The sequence below is a fragment of the Embiotoca jacksoni genome, unplaced genomic scaffold (assembly GCF_022577435.1).
Source record: "Embiotoca jacksoni isolate LCO1_2020_lvr unplaced genomic scaffold, fEmbJac1.0.p SCAF_26, whole genome shotgun sequence".
NCBI lineage: Eukaryota > Metazoa > Chordata > Actinopteri > Embiotocidae > Embiotoca > Embiotoca jacksoni.
In genome coordinates this window covers 2,864,938-2,882,622 of record NW_027185377.1, presented here as the reverse complement: position 1 = coordinate 2,882,622, position 17,685 = coordinate 2,864,938, and the positions used below count along the sequence as shown (strand labels likewise).

At 44.6% G+C, this 17,685-nt stretch overlaps 1 protein-coding gene across 1 annotated transcript in view; it reads right to left on the bottom strand.

Moving 5' to 3' along the window:
- The window catches only part of LOC138204704 (thyroid hormone receptor alpha-B-like), a 150,496-nt gene that overhangs the window by 14,258 nt on the left and 118,553 nt on the right, over nucleotides 1–17,685 (bottom strand). Inside the window, 2 exon segments of the mRNA XM_069160130.1 lie at nucleotides 8,612–8,635; nucleotides 8,637–9,041. Of these exon segments, the coding sequence (XP_069016231.1) occupies nucleotides 8,612–8,635; nucleotides 8,637–8,668 (56 nt within the window). The 5' untranslated portion in view covers nucleotides 8,669–9,041.

The following is a 17,685-nucleotide window of genomic DNA, read 5'->3' as shown; positions in this document are numbered from 1 at the left end:
ATGTTACTGGCAGTGAGACCGTATGTAAACAAAAGATGGAGCAGTTATGTAATGCATCAGTGCAATTCAGACCACGCCATACAAGGATACGAAAAGCATACTTTTAGAAACTTTTCTGTATTTGTGTAAACCTTGCGCAGCCAAACATCTGCTACTCGGATCAGGTACAGGGATGATTCGCCTGCACACATTTTCATTTCCAACACAGCTCTTTGGACCAAAAGTGAAGTCATAAAGTATATGTCAGAGGAAGAAAAAAAGAAAAGGAAAAGGGGGGAACTTTTTCTTGCAACAAGTGATTGCATTTTGGCAGTAAAATAGCTTGACGGCGCTCCCAAACTCCAAAATCCAAACAGTGGGACACAAAAAAAAAAAAAAAAAAATCACTTTGTGGGGAAATACAATTAAAACCTAAAAAAAAACAAAAAAACCAGTCCAATTAGAAGAGTACACACGGGAAAACCTCTGAATAACAGAGGCAAGACAGAGACTGCAGCTCTGCATGTATCAAATATACCCGGAGCAACACGCATTCACAACAAGGACACAGCAGGAGACACACACACACACACACACACACACACACACACACACACACACACACACACACACACCTGCAGCCACACTGACACAGTATGAAAGGCATGTAAAGTAGAGATGGGAAACTGGCTGCTCAGAGGGGGGAAATATGAAAGCGTCAGTAGAGGAGGAGGGAGAGCGTCGGTGGAGGAGGAGGTGGGTGGGGGTGGTAGTGGTGGTGGTGGTGGGGGGGTGAAAGTAGAGTATGGGACAGAGGCAGTGAGTGCTCCTCGTGAGTGTTGGATGAGGTTGGAGTCCCAGGAGTCCTGCTCTCTGCTCTCAGACACCCTCCAGCCTCCCCCCCACCCACCCCTCCCACACCACCCGCCCTTCAACACTGGCTCCAGGAGAGGGAGCAGGACTCCATTAGCACCGTGCAATAAGACGCAGTGCACGGGGCCTTTAGGTTACATCTGCTCTGTGGCAGATGTGTTCGTTGTCCTGCTCCTTCTGAACGTACGTACTGCACCTCTTTGTCCAGTCAAAGCTTTTTTTTTTTATTTTTGGGAGATTTTAACCGTGATGCTTTGACAGTCAAGATTTTGGGTTATGTGCACGAATAAAGGCTGATATCACCGTCGCCATCTTTCTAGTTCGGAGCCAGATGTGACCATATTTGGACGAGCTGGGGAGGAGCGAGTGGTGGATCTGACAATGCCCCGCCCTTCGATACCGGACACCTGACAGGCCTGTCAATCAAACAGACAAGCACCCACAAATATAATAATTTTTCAGAGCAGGAAGCTACGTCCCCTTTTTTCTATACAGTTATGGTCCCAACTAGGACCGGATATCATTAAATATTTTGTGATACCGGTAGTGGACCTCACCCTATCTTTGGACAGATCATTTTGATACACACAAAGAAAAAGATTTCCCTTATATATATTGTCCAAAGATGCAATAACATACACATATATTATATACATATAATATTGTTACAGGCTACTTTATTTCCACTGAGCTCTGCGTAGCAGGACAACAGTGTCCTTCGACACAAATATTTTCCTTTTTTCAGCGTGACCTCACTACACACTTAAAAGCAAGAGTAGGTACAGTGAGTATTTAGTAAAGAGATGGAACACAGTAATGGATTTGTTCCTTTTTAGTGCTTGATTTCTTTCTTTAAATCATGAGATTTCAAAATAAAAGCTCTTATTTTTGCTCCACTTATTACTTTCATATATCAGGATACTGTGTGGAGTATTTCTGGTTCACACAGAGACACAAGAGAAAAGACTTCTTCCAAAGTATGGGCTCCAGTCCAGCTACTCAGTGTGTGAAAACATATTCTCCTTCTGCAACTTTATAATACACAGATTATATGCAAAGTGACTACAAATGGTCAAAAGGTCAAATAAACAACATTCAACTTCTTCCGTCCCTCCTTCCAAATGAACCACAGTTTTTTTTATTCTTCTCCTCTCTGATGAGCCAGCATGTTTTTTTTTATATTCCAGTCCGGTAACGCTGTTTGCCCCCCTGGGAAACAGAACCATACACAGTATTTGCCTGTTAAATTGCTCTAATTGAGCATAAATGCCAACTCAAACTGCCCTTCACATTTTACCTTGGCTTTAATTATAGCAGCGCCTTGTTCTCAGCTATGGTTCCCTTTGCCCTTTTCAGAATACACCGGATGGATTAACAGAGCATTAAATTAAGCTCTTAAACAGCCTATTGAGTCAAAGCTTCATTTATCATGGTCTGCCGCGGTTCGTAGCGTCTCATTAAGACTCTTTTCTGTGGATATAATGTTGTCCTGTGATGGTGATGTAGGAGCAGACGGCAGGAGGAGTCGGGATGCTCACCTGTGAAGCAACACATGTTGTCTCGCGGCGGCAGCACATGTTGCAATGTGCATATTTCACAATGCAATAAGTTATTTAAGATAAATAAAACAAGCCGTGGTTGACAGATGTTTTTCATTTACTCTGTGGGCAGAACTGACAGTAAGAGTGTCAGTGAGCTGTCGGCGGGTAACAAAAAAAGAATTAGAGCTGGCACAGCTGGAGAAAGATGAAGTGGGGTTTTTCACTGTCTGCCACTCAAAGGTAAACATCTCTCTCTCTGCTGACTGCTCACTGCACATCACTCCGTAGAGCCGCTGCAGGCGACAAGCATCAGATTGTCAGCCGTGTGACAGCTCGGTCGTCAGTGCGGCTGCATGTTGGCGCAGATGGAAACACCGGCTCAACAGAAAAACAACAGATCGTCTCTAGTCAGGTGTCTGTCACTCCTGCAGCGACTGTGTCTTCTCCGCATCCCAACAACAGGTCTTAACCTGAAGAAGCCACAACTTTGGTTTTCCAGCATCTGAGCCAGCACACCTCATGTTGTTAATGCACACATTTCATACATGATGGCACGACAGCGCGGCGATGACACAATTACGAAATCTCCTGCCCAGTGAGCTGCTCCGGCTCTAACCCTCTCTCAGAGACCTGATCGACTCCCAAAAATAGCACCCGTAAAACTATATCAGCAACCTTGCAGCTAAAAAAAAAAAGAAAGAAGAGGCTTAGCAGTCTTGGCAGCGCTTTAGAAGTGTTTTGCATTGCTTCAAGAACTGTCATTGAAGAGGGTGGAGAGAAATAGGGACAAGTAGTTATGTAAAAACAAACTAAATTAAAATTTAACCACAGAACAATACCAGTGAACTTCTTCTCAAACGTGCTGATTTGTAGCAGTGCTGAAAACAAAGCAGGAAGATCTGAAACTGTACCCAGCAGCAGGTGAACCTGTGGCCACTTAGCACATACAAGTCCGACTGCTCCTGATTATAAACAACATGCATAATTGACTATTTTTGATGGAGTTTTGCAGGTCGAGGCACGACCCCGTTCGCCGCCGAGTTCTCGGCTCCGACGCTCTCGTCAAGAGACACAGATCGCAGCACACCTCTGAATATGCAGCGTCCCTGCACAACGCGCCCCTCGGCAACCTGAGCCAACCGAGCACAAACATGCACACACTGTACTTTCTCCACAGCACGGACCGTATCAAACTTCTCGAGCGGCCCGGGGTGGAGGGGAGGGGAGGGGGGGGGGGGGGGGCACGTACGGCTTTTTTTTTTTTTTTTTGTGCTCAAACGAGCTCCCGAAAAACAAAACCGCAACAGAGGAATCATCAACGAGACCAACGAACTTACAGCAACTGACCTGATGATGCAGTGGGACTGTAAAATATGCATGGCACCGGCGGTTCTGGTCAAAGTTGCAGCTGTAGCTGGTGCGTAGCCCTCATGTATCGACCCCCTGTCTATCTGTGTTTGTCACCCTCCTACACTCTGATGTCTCCACCGCTTGTGCTATGTTTAGTCTGCTGACCCAGTCACAAATACACTCTGCCTCTCCCTCCCCGCCTCCCTCCCTCCCTCTTTTTCCTTGACTCTGCTGCCGGTACCACCCAGCCGTCCCCGGCTTGGATCGCAGCCAGCTCCTCCGCCTGTGACTTTGACAGCAACTGGGAAGCGCCTCCAACAGGTAGTGCTGCTCTGTCAAGTAACCGAGCACTCTTCGGAGATCATATGGAGATACTGCAGGTCTCATTAAGGCTCCGAACACATGTCTGCAAAAACAGAGAACATGTCCTGACAGATACTGGAATTCCTTACAGTTGAAGGGTTATTTTGCATCCCAACCAACCACCTGGATATACTTTTAGCTTTGAGAATTAAAATTCAACTCATTTCCAGCGCCAAATCACAACACAGTAAAGTCCTTACAACAGACTTTACAGCATTAAACAGAGGAACCCAACAATTCTGCAATTCCCATGTAAGCTAGGAGGGAAAAAAAAGTCCACTTTAAAGGAGAAAAAACTCTGACAGATGGAAGGAGAAACTCCTTTTTAACAGGAGGAAACCTCCGACAGAAGCAGGCCCAGAGGTGGGCGCCTATACATTTAATTCTCTAGATTTGATGTCCATGGAAGGAACATGTCCCCCAGTACACCCAGTGTGGCGACATAATGTTGTTTGGACAACAACGAAGCCTTATGGCACGCAGGAATACTACGATACATGACATGAAGCCTCTTCGACAGACGGAGCAATGTAAAGAAACTTGGAGCAGTGCACAAAACTATATCCACAACAGCGCCTGAATGAGGCCCCTGTCCTATGTTTAGAGTACTACAGTCACCTATTGTTGTGCCCACATGATGCAGGCCTACAGCTGGGTCTGTGCTGTCCTACGCATCCAGCGCTAATGAACACTTTGTTCTCTCATGTGTCCCGCCGCTGTCTAAATTACAGGCTGAGCTGGAAGAAGCATGTCGAATGCCACAGAGTGAAATCAAGACAACTCCCTCTGTCTAAACACGTAAATATACACTAACCCCTCCAGAACCGATAATAAACAGGGCTCTAAATGCTCAAACATACACGGCAGGGTGCAGCGTGTACTCCAGTACTACATTTAGCATGCTTTTGGCTGAGTTTGGTTTACATCTGTGTGCATATGGTGATTATGTTTCATGTAAAAAAAAAATCTTGTTCTGAGCAAATACAATAAACAACTTAAAAAAAAAAAAAAGTTACTGTGAAAAAGCTGCAGTTAAAATAACAACTTCTAATCTGTAAAAATGAAAGTTCATTCAGCCAATTTCACACAAAAAAAAAAAAAAAAGAGTCAAGCTTTGCAAATATACTAAAAATACCTTCTTTGACAGCGTGTTCTGTCCTTTAAATTGCTGCATCTGAAGCTGCAGAACGAGATCTCAGGATTGTCCTCTTCTAAAATCGAATCATGACGCACTGATGAACGTGATGATTTTGCAGCTTTTTTAAAAAAATTTTATTCTGGCTTGAAAATGTCACATTGCATGAGAACTCCTCCTTTACAAAGCAAAGACCGATAATCAGACGATCAATTAGTGTGATCAACGCAGGCGGTGACCGACCGACCGACCGATTCACCCCCGATTAACCCATCTCTGTGTCTGCAGACGGCTGCTTTCTTCTCACATTACTGGTAATTCTGAAATTCATTTTTTGGTTTCAGGGCTTTTAAACAGGGTAGATCGCCATGGTAACAAGCGTTGCAGTGGTCTCAGGCAGGTGAGGATGAGGTCAAAAAAGCATAAACAAATCCTCTCCAAGGAGGATTTAAACAGACACAACTGATTCAGAAATCACTGCCGAGCTCCATCAACACAACCCGGACACAGTTTATTGATTATTATTTTATTGCTCTCTCCCTCAGAAACTCCAAACTCTTACTTTTTATGATGTTAGTATTTTTCAAAAATATGTGTTTTTATTTTTAAGACAGACACAAAAGAAGGAATTCAAGAGTTACTTTAAAGTAAATTCACAGGTACATTTTTACTTGTCAATGTTCAGATCTTTAAATTTCTCACCTGCAGAGGTAGATTTTCGATAACGATATGCGGTACAAAATCATGGAATACATTTTGTGTCTATTTACATAGAGCAATTTTCTTGCCGAGAGGCAACAGGTCTAACCACTGCACCTCCAATCTTTCCAGGAGATGATCTGCATTGTGACAAATCTTTGGCTCACTGCAACCTATAACTCCACCGTCCACAAATATTCATTCGAATGCGACCAAAATTGCCGCAGACATTCTTTGGATCGTAGATATACGTGTTTTCAAGGGGGTCTGCAGTGATATTAAATATCTTCCTGTAATGTGTAGCGGATGCAAAACTTTTTCAGTTTCTCCAAACGTTTTCAACTTCACTAAAAGTTGAATCACCATCAACAGGTGGAATCTGAACCTTTAATAGCAACCTTGGTGAAGTTGAATCTTTTACCCGTTGAGTTAACCAGACTGTCGGCTGAGTCACATATCACATATCATGTGCTTGCAGTTTTTAATTCTCATATTATTTCTATATGTAAAAAATATGTGTTTTCTATAACTTTGTGAACTTTTAACATGATTAAATTTCGGGTTTATATTCTCAACATCTAAATCCTGAACCAAACAAAGGTCTGCTGAAGTTATAAGTTGCTAAATCCATACGTTTCAGATCCAGTAAACTGCTCTCCAAGTGTGTAAAGATATAAATATTTCCCTTTCATGCGAAGACGGGTCTCACCTTATTTATCCTTACATGTGTAAATGAGAGTATGTTAGCTTAATGTTCCTCTCTCGGGATGCACAAATAAGGTTTGTGCGCGTTCCCCGGCGCGGATTCAAGCAGCACAACAGTTTATACTTGAAATTCAGACAGTGAAGCTGCTATTTAACCGAGAACTGAGATGTTCTGGAGGATCTGGAGGGACGACAAACCACACATAACGATGGTGCAAGCCTTCGCTGCTGTCAATGCAACACAGTGCAAGCAGTGTTGCATCAGCTGTGCTGACATGTAAGGAGAAGTGATGCAAAGCAGAAGATCCAACATGATGTGAAGCACATTATGTGTCTCGATGTGGCGGAGAGTCGGAGAGTCGGAGTGGCTCGAACGTTTGATTATCAGGCATATCAATGGATCTTCGGCGCGTGGGAGCAGGGTGTACTGTTCCCTGTGTGCATGCTGGTAACCATAGCATCGCTTTAAAGAGCCCGGAGGAGGTTCAAAACAACAGGCTGACAGTATGCAGGAGGGGAGGTGGAGGAGGGGAGGTGGGGAAAGGAGGGGGGGGGAGTTAATAAAACCCGCTGTCATGCCGGACACACCGCTGATATCCACTCTATCTAGCAATCACTCCCGAAAGCCCGACAGATGAATCCTCTCGGTACAGAAACACAGAATTCCTGCAAACAAGCAGGTCAAATGAAGCCCAAAAAAAAAAAAAAAAAAAAAAAAGTCTGGTGCCTTCACCCCCCCCCCCCTCCCCACCCACCCACACTTCCCCCCCTCCAGCGGCAGAGCTGTTAATCTCCTGACAGGTGTCCACATTAGTTGAGGAATCTATCTCGGCTTCACGATGCTGCGTTACAGGCGATGCAGCCCGACCGACCCTCCACACGCCGGAGAAAAACACGACCTCATATTGTTATTTTTATCACATAAATCTAATGGTGAGGACGGGGGAAAACAAAAAATGGATTGAAGAGAAGAAAAAAGTTCAGGAGTTAAATTTACATGTTAATGAGTTTGTGTCCTCAGCAGTTCCAGGCATATATTAAATAGTATGTTCTGCTTTAAATGCACCTCCCTTATTCCCAGACAAAACTTAATAATGCACCTGTTTAATCTAAAAGACATAATTCAACCCAAAGTGATCACAGCGGTCTGTGAATGAAGAACTTCATTCTCAAAGCGCCGAGCCGACCGATACGGAGCGATAACCCTTCCCTTCACCTAGAGGCCTCCTTCACCCAGAGGCCTCCTTCACCCAGAGGCCTCCTTCACCCAGAGGCCCACTTCCTCTGAACACGATGAGAACGGCTCCATTCCACTAATATTATGTTTTCATTAATGAGAAGGGGGCTTAAACAGTGCCGTGTTTGTTTGCGTTCAGGCCAGCCTGACTGGCTCTGTTTCTCAAGAACCGGGAGCGAGGGCAGGAATGTCGGGCTCAGAGGCAGCTATAAGCTACAAGCTCTCTGAAAACAATTCAAACGAGGGTGGTGTGTGTGTGTGTGTGTGTGTGTGTGTGTGTGTGTGTGTGTGTGTGTGTGTGTGTGTGTGTGTGTGTGTGGGGGGGGGGGGGGGGGGGGGGGGGGGGGGGGGGGGGTAGTCATGTTATTTAGCTCATTTGGAGAAAAAAAAAATGGCCTGCAGACGTAAAAACAGAAAGCGACCATGAGAAAGATGCAGGGCGATAAAAAAACAGACTGAAAAATAAAGATTCCCCCTTTTTGGGTGTCCTCAGAAAACCTGAAACCAGAAACCATGACGCCGTTACTCAGTGACAGGAAGCCTTGCCCACTTCAGTTAACACCGGGAGAGACGGGGTAAGGGAGGACAGGATGAAAAGGAAGGAGGTTTGGTATGACTAATAACTCCATAAAAAAAAAAAAAAAAGGTTTTGAATACAAATCAGTGCCCAAGAAAGGACAACAATGTTCTAAATATTATAAAAAAATTTTAAAAAAAAGTGGGACTCACTGTTTCTCTTCTCCCTCTGATGGGGTTAGAGTCCTGCTCCTTGGGCATGTGTTCCATTCACCTTAATTCCATCCAGCAGCCAATCATGAGAGACTGAGGCAAGCCCCACCCTCGGATGCACGCTTGTCATTCGCCGGTTGGAAGGGGGTCAGTCAGGCTAACATGACAGGGTCCCGCCCCTGGGGGTTCCTGGGAGCGGGAGGGGGGCGGAGGGGAAGGGAGCGGGAAGGGGGCGGGAGGGGGTCTCCGAAAAAAAAAAAAAAAAGGAGTCGACCCCCCTTAGTGAGGTTGAGTGCGTTGTAGCTCGGCGTGAAGCTGCAGGACACGGAAGAGGTGGGAGGCTCGGCGGGGGTCAGATGAGCCGGCCCCGAGGCCAGGGCTGGAGGTAGATGTCGGTCTCAGGGATACGGAGGGAGGAGCGGGATCCAGTCTGGAAGAGGACAGAGGACACAGTCGGGTTTATACGGTAACGAGAGCTGAAACAACACGCTTATCAGCAGATTTGTGAATTTTGTGTAGTCACTGGTCAACGATGTGTGTTTGCACGGTTTCTTCTTCTGGTTTGATAGACAGCTGAAAGTCTCGGGGTTTAAGTCTGTCAGACAAAACAAGCGGTGGATCTGACTCGATCTGATTGGAAACCTGACGGTACTACGTCCCGCCCATCGATAGCTGTAACCTGACGGCACCACGGGCCTGTCAATCAAACAGACACGCCCCCCAAAAACACGGCTTTTGGAAGCTTATTTTCTAATGAATGAGGGATTATTTTCAGATGGACCTCCAGAAAACTAACAAGAAGGAGTGACTTTAGCGAACAACACCGAGATAACTGATGGACACATTTTATTCACTTTATATTCAATGAAAGAAGTTGAATGGGAGTCTATGGAGCGGGAGGCTTTTTGAAGCCGACCTCTGGTGGCACTCGGTGGTATTGCAGCTTCAGGCGCTTCCCCATCGGCCTCCTTTTTCAGACCCGGAAGCTACGAACACTTTTATATCCAGTATGTGAATCAGACCTCAAAACCTGAGGCCCAAAACTTCAATGAACTTCTACCCAACGAGCTTTAAATTATCCCGTCATTCACCCCCTTCAAACACACACACACACACACACACACACACACACACACACACACACAGTTAATACTGGATCCGGCGGTCCGAAGGTTAAAGACTCTCACCTTTGACCTCCACTGCTACAACCGACTAATTCCTGGAAAAAAACAACAAAAAAAAAAAAACGCTCGTCACCTTTCGCACGGGTTTAAGTAGTTTTTAAGACGAGGAGCTGAATCTGTGCGTGTTTGCATGCGTAAGTGCTCAGAGGGTCTTAATCCATTAGCCCCTGCCTCCCCCTCCTCCGATGTCCAGGGAAGGCTTTATTCTCTCCTCCGCTAATCCTCCGGTTCAATGCCTTTCTAATCTGGAACAGTGGGATACGGTGCTATGAGAATACCCTCCAACAGGATTGATATTACCATTGCTCTTGTTGCTAATAGAGAGATTATGCCGTGTTGTTTCAAAACAACCTCTCTTCAGAGGCAAATGAGCCGTTCATCACCAAATATGTTATTCTGCACAGACTCATTTTGAACCTTTAATCCGCCGCTGAAAAACATCACGCCACGTAATGAAGCAGATTAAACAAGACTGAACGGGTAATGTGAGATTATGACTTCGAATCTGGCGTTTAGTGTGAAATTAATGCCGAAGTAATAACTCAGTCAATCAATTAGTCGCGTACAGAAAAAAAAAAAAATTAAATCTCCTGGTTTTGGTTTGTAAGATTGGGGATTTTTTTTTTTTTTTTTTTTTACTGTGTAATTTATTAAAAAATATTAACATTGGTCAAATATACTTTTTTAAAAGGCATCACCTTAATTTCATACAAATATTTCAGTACAAATGAAAAGGAACAAAAAAAATGATCTATTACATTATCGATCATATATTTATGGTAAAAAATGACTTCGGACTGACTGAACGCATTTTTGTTTTCTTTAATTAAGTCTTTAATGACTGAACTTGTGAAGAAATGGCACAAAATTTGGTGCATTTGCAGAATAATTGCGGAAAAATATACACGCAAAGTTTAAAACATGGTGCAACTTTCGCTGAGTTAAAAACGTCTATCATATATTTATGACTAATCACAGATATTAAGAGAAGAATTGTAGACACTATCTGAGGAAGGTGAGCACACTCAAACCACTACCAGCCACTTGTTCCTTCATGATACAAAGAGCTGCATGCAGAGAAATAAAATTACAGATTTTCCTGCATGTTGCAACTTCAATATCAGCTAATTACCATCTCAAGAACTGCATGAACCTCCACTTACGCAACTGCAAAACCATTCCCATTCACTATGTTTTCTATTGAAAAGAAAGTAACCACAACACACAGCAAACCCTGTTCCTCAAGTCTGCACTCGAACACTCGCAACGACCCGCTGACAGCGACCAACAAGAGTCCGAGCTGTCTGCCAGTCCGACGCTGGCAGGGCTGAATGGAGCCGTAACAACATAAACCCTGGAGGCCTATACCGACTAATGGAGTGTGCTTTATCAAAGCGCTTCTCTCTATCACCATCAACTGTCGCTACGAGTGCCACTAGCTCCAGTTTGTGTTTGTAGCACACACAATTAGTTGTTTATCGCGCTGGGACAATGAAGGAAGCGGAGGAAAACGGGGCCCATTGTTTGATTAGCGACTGAAAATTGCACCCGAGCGGCAGGAAATAAGCGAACAAAATGGCCTCGATGCGTTTCGGAGGAACGCGTAGCTGTAGGGAGGAAAAACAACAAACATCTGAGGCTTTCGGCTCTTCGAATTATTTTGTCCAAATCCAGAAAAGAGGCAGGCTGTAAGGAAACGTGAAGGACAGCGATACCGCAAGGTGTATTTTCACGGACGAGTTTCAAGCTGAGTGTTTCTACGGGAGCAGCTTACTGAACTCTGCACAATCAGCTATTGTTGTCCAGCACCATCTGGAGCACATCAAAGCCCCGCGTGGTTTCTACTTTTTTTTTTTTTTTTTTTTAGCTCGCAGTTCACATCAGGGCCGGTCGATACGAGACAGAATCAAATATCGCAATACGTTGGAGCCGAGCGCCCAGAATTTGATATTGCATCAATACTGCCAATGACTACCGGGGGGCTTTCACCAAATATTTACACAATGAGATTTTTGATAAATAATCATCAGTAATACGTATATAATGACAAAGCGGGAAAAGAGAAATAACAGAACAGCTCGGGAGTCTGATAAGTTCAGAAAAACAAGGTTTTTAACCCTTTAAACCTGAGGAGAACCTTCACTTTTAAAGCTAATATCGTGGTCATTACAGAGGCTAACCAGTCATGCTGTATCTTCTTTTTTTCAGAACAATCTTGGCTATCCAGATCTTTCATCGTTTAATTTGATACTACCAAGAGATTGTGTATGTTAGCCTTTATATCTCGGAAAGAATCCTCCCGCTCCACAAGGTATATATATATCCTTCCCCTCTTTCATCTCAAGTAGCGTGTCCTTGTATGTTCTTGCGCCACCCCGGGACGTTATGCTTATACAGTATTAATATCCCATATATCCAAGGTCAGGGCATGAAAATGCAGTTCGTCATGCGGTGCGGGGGTCAGAAAGGAGTGCGTGGCGTACTTAAAAAGCCGAGGAGAGACGCAGCAGTGAAAGAGAGTGAGAGCGATAAGGAGGGAAAGGGATGAAAGAAGGAAAATAAGATTGGGATAATATATACATATAGAGAGCATTGTGGAGGCTCGGAGGTTAAGTTGATGAAAGGTGTGGGGGGGAGGGGGGGACTTGATTTAGATCTCTGTTAGTATGAAGACCAAGTAAATGCACTTTATCAGAGCTGGACGAGGATAAAAGGAAGATGTGGGGCGTGTCGGGAGGAAAATCCAGCTGCTTTAAAGCACCGATGTACATGAAAACATGCACAAATACCTCCGACTTTAAATGTAGAAATCAGATACAGATGTATAATAAAACTATCTGTGACCTATGTGCATCAACAGCAATAATATGTGATTTGTGAGTATGTGAGTATCATTCCCCTCACTCCACAGAGGATGAACTTTTGCACTATGGACCTGTATTTGCACTACGTTGTACATGTATATATTGCAGTTAAGCGTCACTGTGGTTGTTGTCTGTTTTTATTGTCTGTTTACTTGCTTTATCGTTGTATTTTACACACCGTGGGACTGTGAGAAGCAATATTTCGATCTCTCTGTATGTCTTGCACATATGGTGGATTGACAATACAGTTGACTTTGATTCTGGGATTGCATTAGCGGGGATATTGTGTAATAAATGATAAATGATAAATAATAATTGTGTTATAAATGCTTTGAGTAGAAGGGGTTCTTAATTAATCTTTCAATGTCAGCCATATTTAAGTTTGTATTTTGCCTTTATCTTTATTTTGCCTATCCACCCTCCACCTGTAACACACTCTATAGCTTTCAAATGATGTTTATTGATTTACCAACAGAGATTTAAGCTTTGAAGCTCCGACGGTGGCAGAAGTGTCAGACTGAAGCAGTGTATTTAGCCGAGTTTCATTGTAGTGAAAGAAAACATTTATAACGTCCTCAGGAGTCGCAACAACAGACGCATTAAGATCACTGCACTCAATAAATTAGGAGTTCATAACCAAATATTGATGTGATGACATTTCATTTTCTGTGGGAATATTTTCACGCACGCCGCAGCTCACGTGTCTCAGCCGCATGCATCCTCTTCCTTTCCTCAGAAATGTTTTAATTGGACCAGCAAAAAAAAAAAAAGCTGCCATTTCCCCCTCAAACAGGCTTCACCTTTAATTGCATGCTTTAAAAAATGCATCAAAAGAATAACTTGTTGATGCCTGGAGAAGCAGAGAATAAATTAAACATGACCTGCTCTCTTTCTCCTGTTTCAGGCCAAAGAGCAACGAGATCAATGTGAGCGTTCTTCAAAACCAGCAGAGAGAACAAAAGGTGGGTGGTGTTGATGATGATGATGATGATGATGATGATGATGGAGCCGGGAGAAATTGTTAGGTTCAGGGATGTTTGGGTTTTAATAGAGAGAAATCAATCGAAAGGATTATGAAAGAAGCGGGGAAGTGAAATAATGATACTTCAGGTACGTTTCATCAGAAGAGAGTAAAGTACGTCTCTGATAGTCTGCAAGCTGCAGTCGGAGATCTGACGGAGGACTTTCACATGCCGACAACGTCTCCGCTCATCACGGTACCGAACGCTCCCGTTCCCGACATGTAAACCGTGTCGCCGTCAAATATAACCGAAGGAAATCACAAATGAGAAACTTTACTGGAGCATGACGACGTGGACGTGTCATTTAAGGTCCCTGTACAAAAAAAAAGTCTTGGAGTGCATTCACATCTGCCCCATCAGCTTCACATCTATTTAATTTGGTCCGAACCAAAGTATCATGTGTGAAAAGAGCCTCAAAGCCACAGTTTGGACCAAAGCACCAAAATTTAGTCCAATCAAAAGAGGTGGTCTCGGCTGGGATTCAAACTCAAGCAGAGTTCGGCCCGTTTGCAGTGAAAACAGGTTTTTTTTGGACATTTTGGACTTTTAGACCAACTACAGGAAGTTGAAGGAGGCTAACGTCAGCCATTAAACAACAGAAGAAGAAATAGAGGTAGACGTCAGACGTACACTTGTGGAACAGCAACACGAACATCCAGACCTTCAGGTGCAAAGACGCCCGCAGGCTCTTTGACTAATGAACAGACTCGTGGACTTTAAGGATTAAGTCCACACGAGACCGTCGGCGGCGCTACACGCTTCAGGCTTTAATTTAAGAAAAAAATACAACAATAATTACGTTAAAATAACCCCCATAAATCCACGTTTCACTTCTTTTCCCCACAGATGCAGCAGGTAGAACGTAAACCTCAGTGTTTTGTGTGATGACCGATGCTGATGATGATGCTGATGATGATGATGATGATGATGATGATAGTGGACGCTCGACCGCAGAAGGCAAATTTCGGCTCCTCCTGAGAAGAACCCTTGGACCGGGAGGTCAGCGCTCCCCCCCCGCCCCAAGTCCCGGGGGTGGCCTGGGCAATTAGCGGTTAAGTAATGGAGGGTGGGAGAGGAGGATAAGGGGGGAGGGGTTGTTGTTGATGTGGCGCACGTAGGTCTGGACACAGAGGAAATGGCGGTGGGAGCAAGTTCAGGAGGGTGTTAGTACAAGAGCAGCCAAAGGGGTGGAGGTCGTGTTTCAATCTCTTCGGGCTAATTACTGAATTACTGTCGGGGAATTATTAATAGGTGCTAATAGGTCATGGAAAAACTGTGCAGCCATATTTTTTAATTTTTTTTTTTTATTAACGTGACCTTGTGGGATTTTTTTTGCACAAACACAGACGTCTATATACATAAAAAAAAACCTTTAATGTTTAACTTGTGTCTACACGAGCGAAGGAGGGAGGGGGAGATGGGGGGGGGGGGTTGTCAGATAAATATGCAAACTACTCCGAAACTGCACACATTCCTGTATTTATACCAGGCTGGAAGCGATAACGCCCGAATCGCCCGATGTGGGAAGCTCCCCGAGAAAAGAAAATGCCAAAGACGTTCATCTCTGGTTTCAAACTGTTTGAACTTTGACCTACTTTGACAGCGAGCTGCTATTATTATTATTATTATTATTATTATTATTATTATCTAAATATCTCAAACTTAGATGTCAAACAGGCAAACAATGGATTCTTTACTATTTCACACGTTTTTTTTCATAACACGTGTGTGTGTGTGTGTGTGTGTGTGTGTGTGTGTGTGTGTGTGTGTGTGTGTGTATATCTGAATGCCTTCACATAACACACATGCCAAATCCCTCAGTTTGCCCGGCTGAAAATGGGAACACGGTGTCCTCTCCTGTCTCGGCCAGTTACAGTATGTTTCTTATTCTGTATGTGTGTGTGTGTGTGTGTGTGTGTGTGTGTGTGTGTGTGTGTGTGTGTGTGTGTGTAGATCTGGTCTGCAGACCAAGGACAAGTAGCAGCAAAATTCCTGCATCATACCGCAGTTTTTTTTTTCCTTTCTTCAGCTCCTCCATTTTTCTTTCAAACTTTATTTCCTTCATTTTTTTTTTTCCTGCAGATTTTGTCCAGTAGCGCTTTCTCCTTTACCTCACTCCTTTTGGCTCTAATCAACTCTTCGCGTGTCACTTTTCAAATCTAATAACGAGAACGACAACAGTAATGCTCGTTATAACAGAACCTCCCCCCACCCCCCTCCGCCCCCTTCCCCCGGGGGGAGAAAGCAGAGCCCCTTGTTAGTTTTGCTCCCCGATTAACAATCTGCCAAAACTACTCATGCTACATCAAGAGTCCGGCTACGGATGGATTACCGAACACGCCTCAACGCCGGGCAGAGAGCCGCCGAAAGGATGAAGTTTGTAGAAAATCAAAGAAACAGTTATGAAAAAAAAAAAAAACACAAAACACAAAACAGATCCACTACAAAAAGATGCAAAAATGACCGCAGAGATGTAAAATGACCCAGAAGAGGCTGTCGGACCGCAGCGTGTTCGAACCCCCCCCCACCCCCCCCCCCCCCCCCCCCCCCCGGGGCCGCTGGAGGAGTTACGGGTCAGCTGCCTTGCTAAGTGGCACGTCAGCAGTAGCTGTTTAAGACGGAGCGGGCCCGGCGCCTGGCACCGAAACCCGACCAGCTTTCGAGGACTTGCGTCCTCGCGGAGGCCACGGAGAACCCCCCCCCACCCCACCCCCACCAGCGATGCCGGCTCGTCTCCACCAGCAGCACAAAGTCTGTCCATTCTTAACATGTAACATGTCAGCGTCCCGTTATGGCCGACAACATGCACATGTTTACGACGGGCTGATGTCAACGCTCTGTGTGCGTGCGTCCTTTGTGTGTGTGTTTTTTTTTTTTACTGCGTTTGTCTCGATGTCTTTTAAACGTTATGACACATACGGACGATACAGAAGGCTTGTTTTTAGTGTCAATTAGTGCGTCAAGTTTAATAGGTGAATCAATTAGCCTTTTGAAATGTCAGGAACTGTTAAAAAAAAAAAAAAAAAAAAAAGAAGCTCAAAGTCACAATCTTGAGGAGTTTTGTTCAACCGATCATCCAAAATCCCCAAAAATATTCAGCTTACAATAAATATAAAGCTGTGAAAAGCCTACGTAGAGGAAGATTAAACAACGTGTGGATTAGAGATGATGCGAGAGGCCAAAGAATTAAAGGAAGAAAGAAAAACAAAAAACAACAGGAATCTATATGCCGGCAGCGTCCGACTGTTGCTCACAGCTTCAGGTCTCTCAAGGGCAGCCAAATCTGCCACCACTGAAGATGGGGAGGGGGATGGGGAGGGGATGGGGGGGGTAACGTTGAAGTGGTTCCAACAAGGATTTGGTGCACAACATATGGTATACGGTGGTCAATGCCGATTGGTTGAATGCCGCTCCGATACGTTCACCCGAGGTCGGCACCCATCAGGACCCAACGACTGGAAACAATCCTCCACGGAGCGAGGCCAGAACCGGCAATACTCCCGCCGTGAATTTGAAATGGAGGAAAAAAAAAAGGAGTCCTGCAACAGACGGTCCGAAACCCCACAGAGCCCTGAACTCGGCGTCCGTTCAGACTGCAGGTAGATCGACAGACTGTCTGCGCCGTTACATGCGAGTCAAAAAGGTCGGAATCTGGCGTGCCCCCTGTTCGCTTTGCATGGGTTGCCGCGGTAACGACGTACGTGCAGCCACGCTGGCGACGCGGCTTTTTAACAACGGAAGTGGAGGCTAACAGTTTATTCCCGGATTCTGTACGCGAAGTTGTTGTCGTGCCAAAATCTTTCTGATAGCTTCGATCTGCCGGCGGCAGCGTCGATGCCGTTTGTCGCCGAGTGTCTGGTTGCTAAGCGACGCAAGAAAGCCAATCTGAGTCCGGACGACTCTGTAAAAATTGCAGACAGGAGTCACATTTCAAACCACCTCCAAATGTGGTTTGGATCTGGATTTCATGTATGTTTTGTTTTTTTTAAAACTGTCCAGACTTT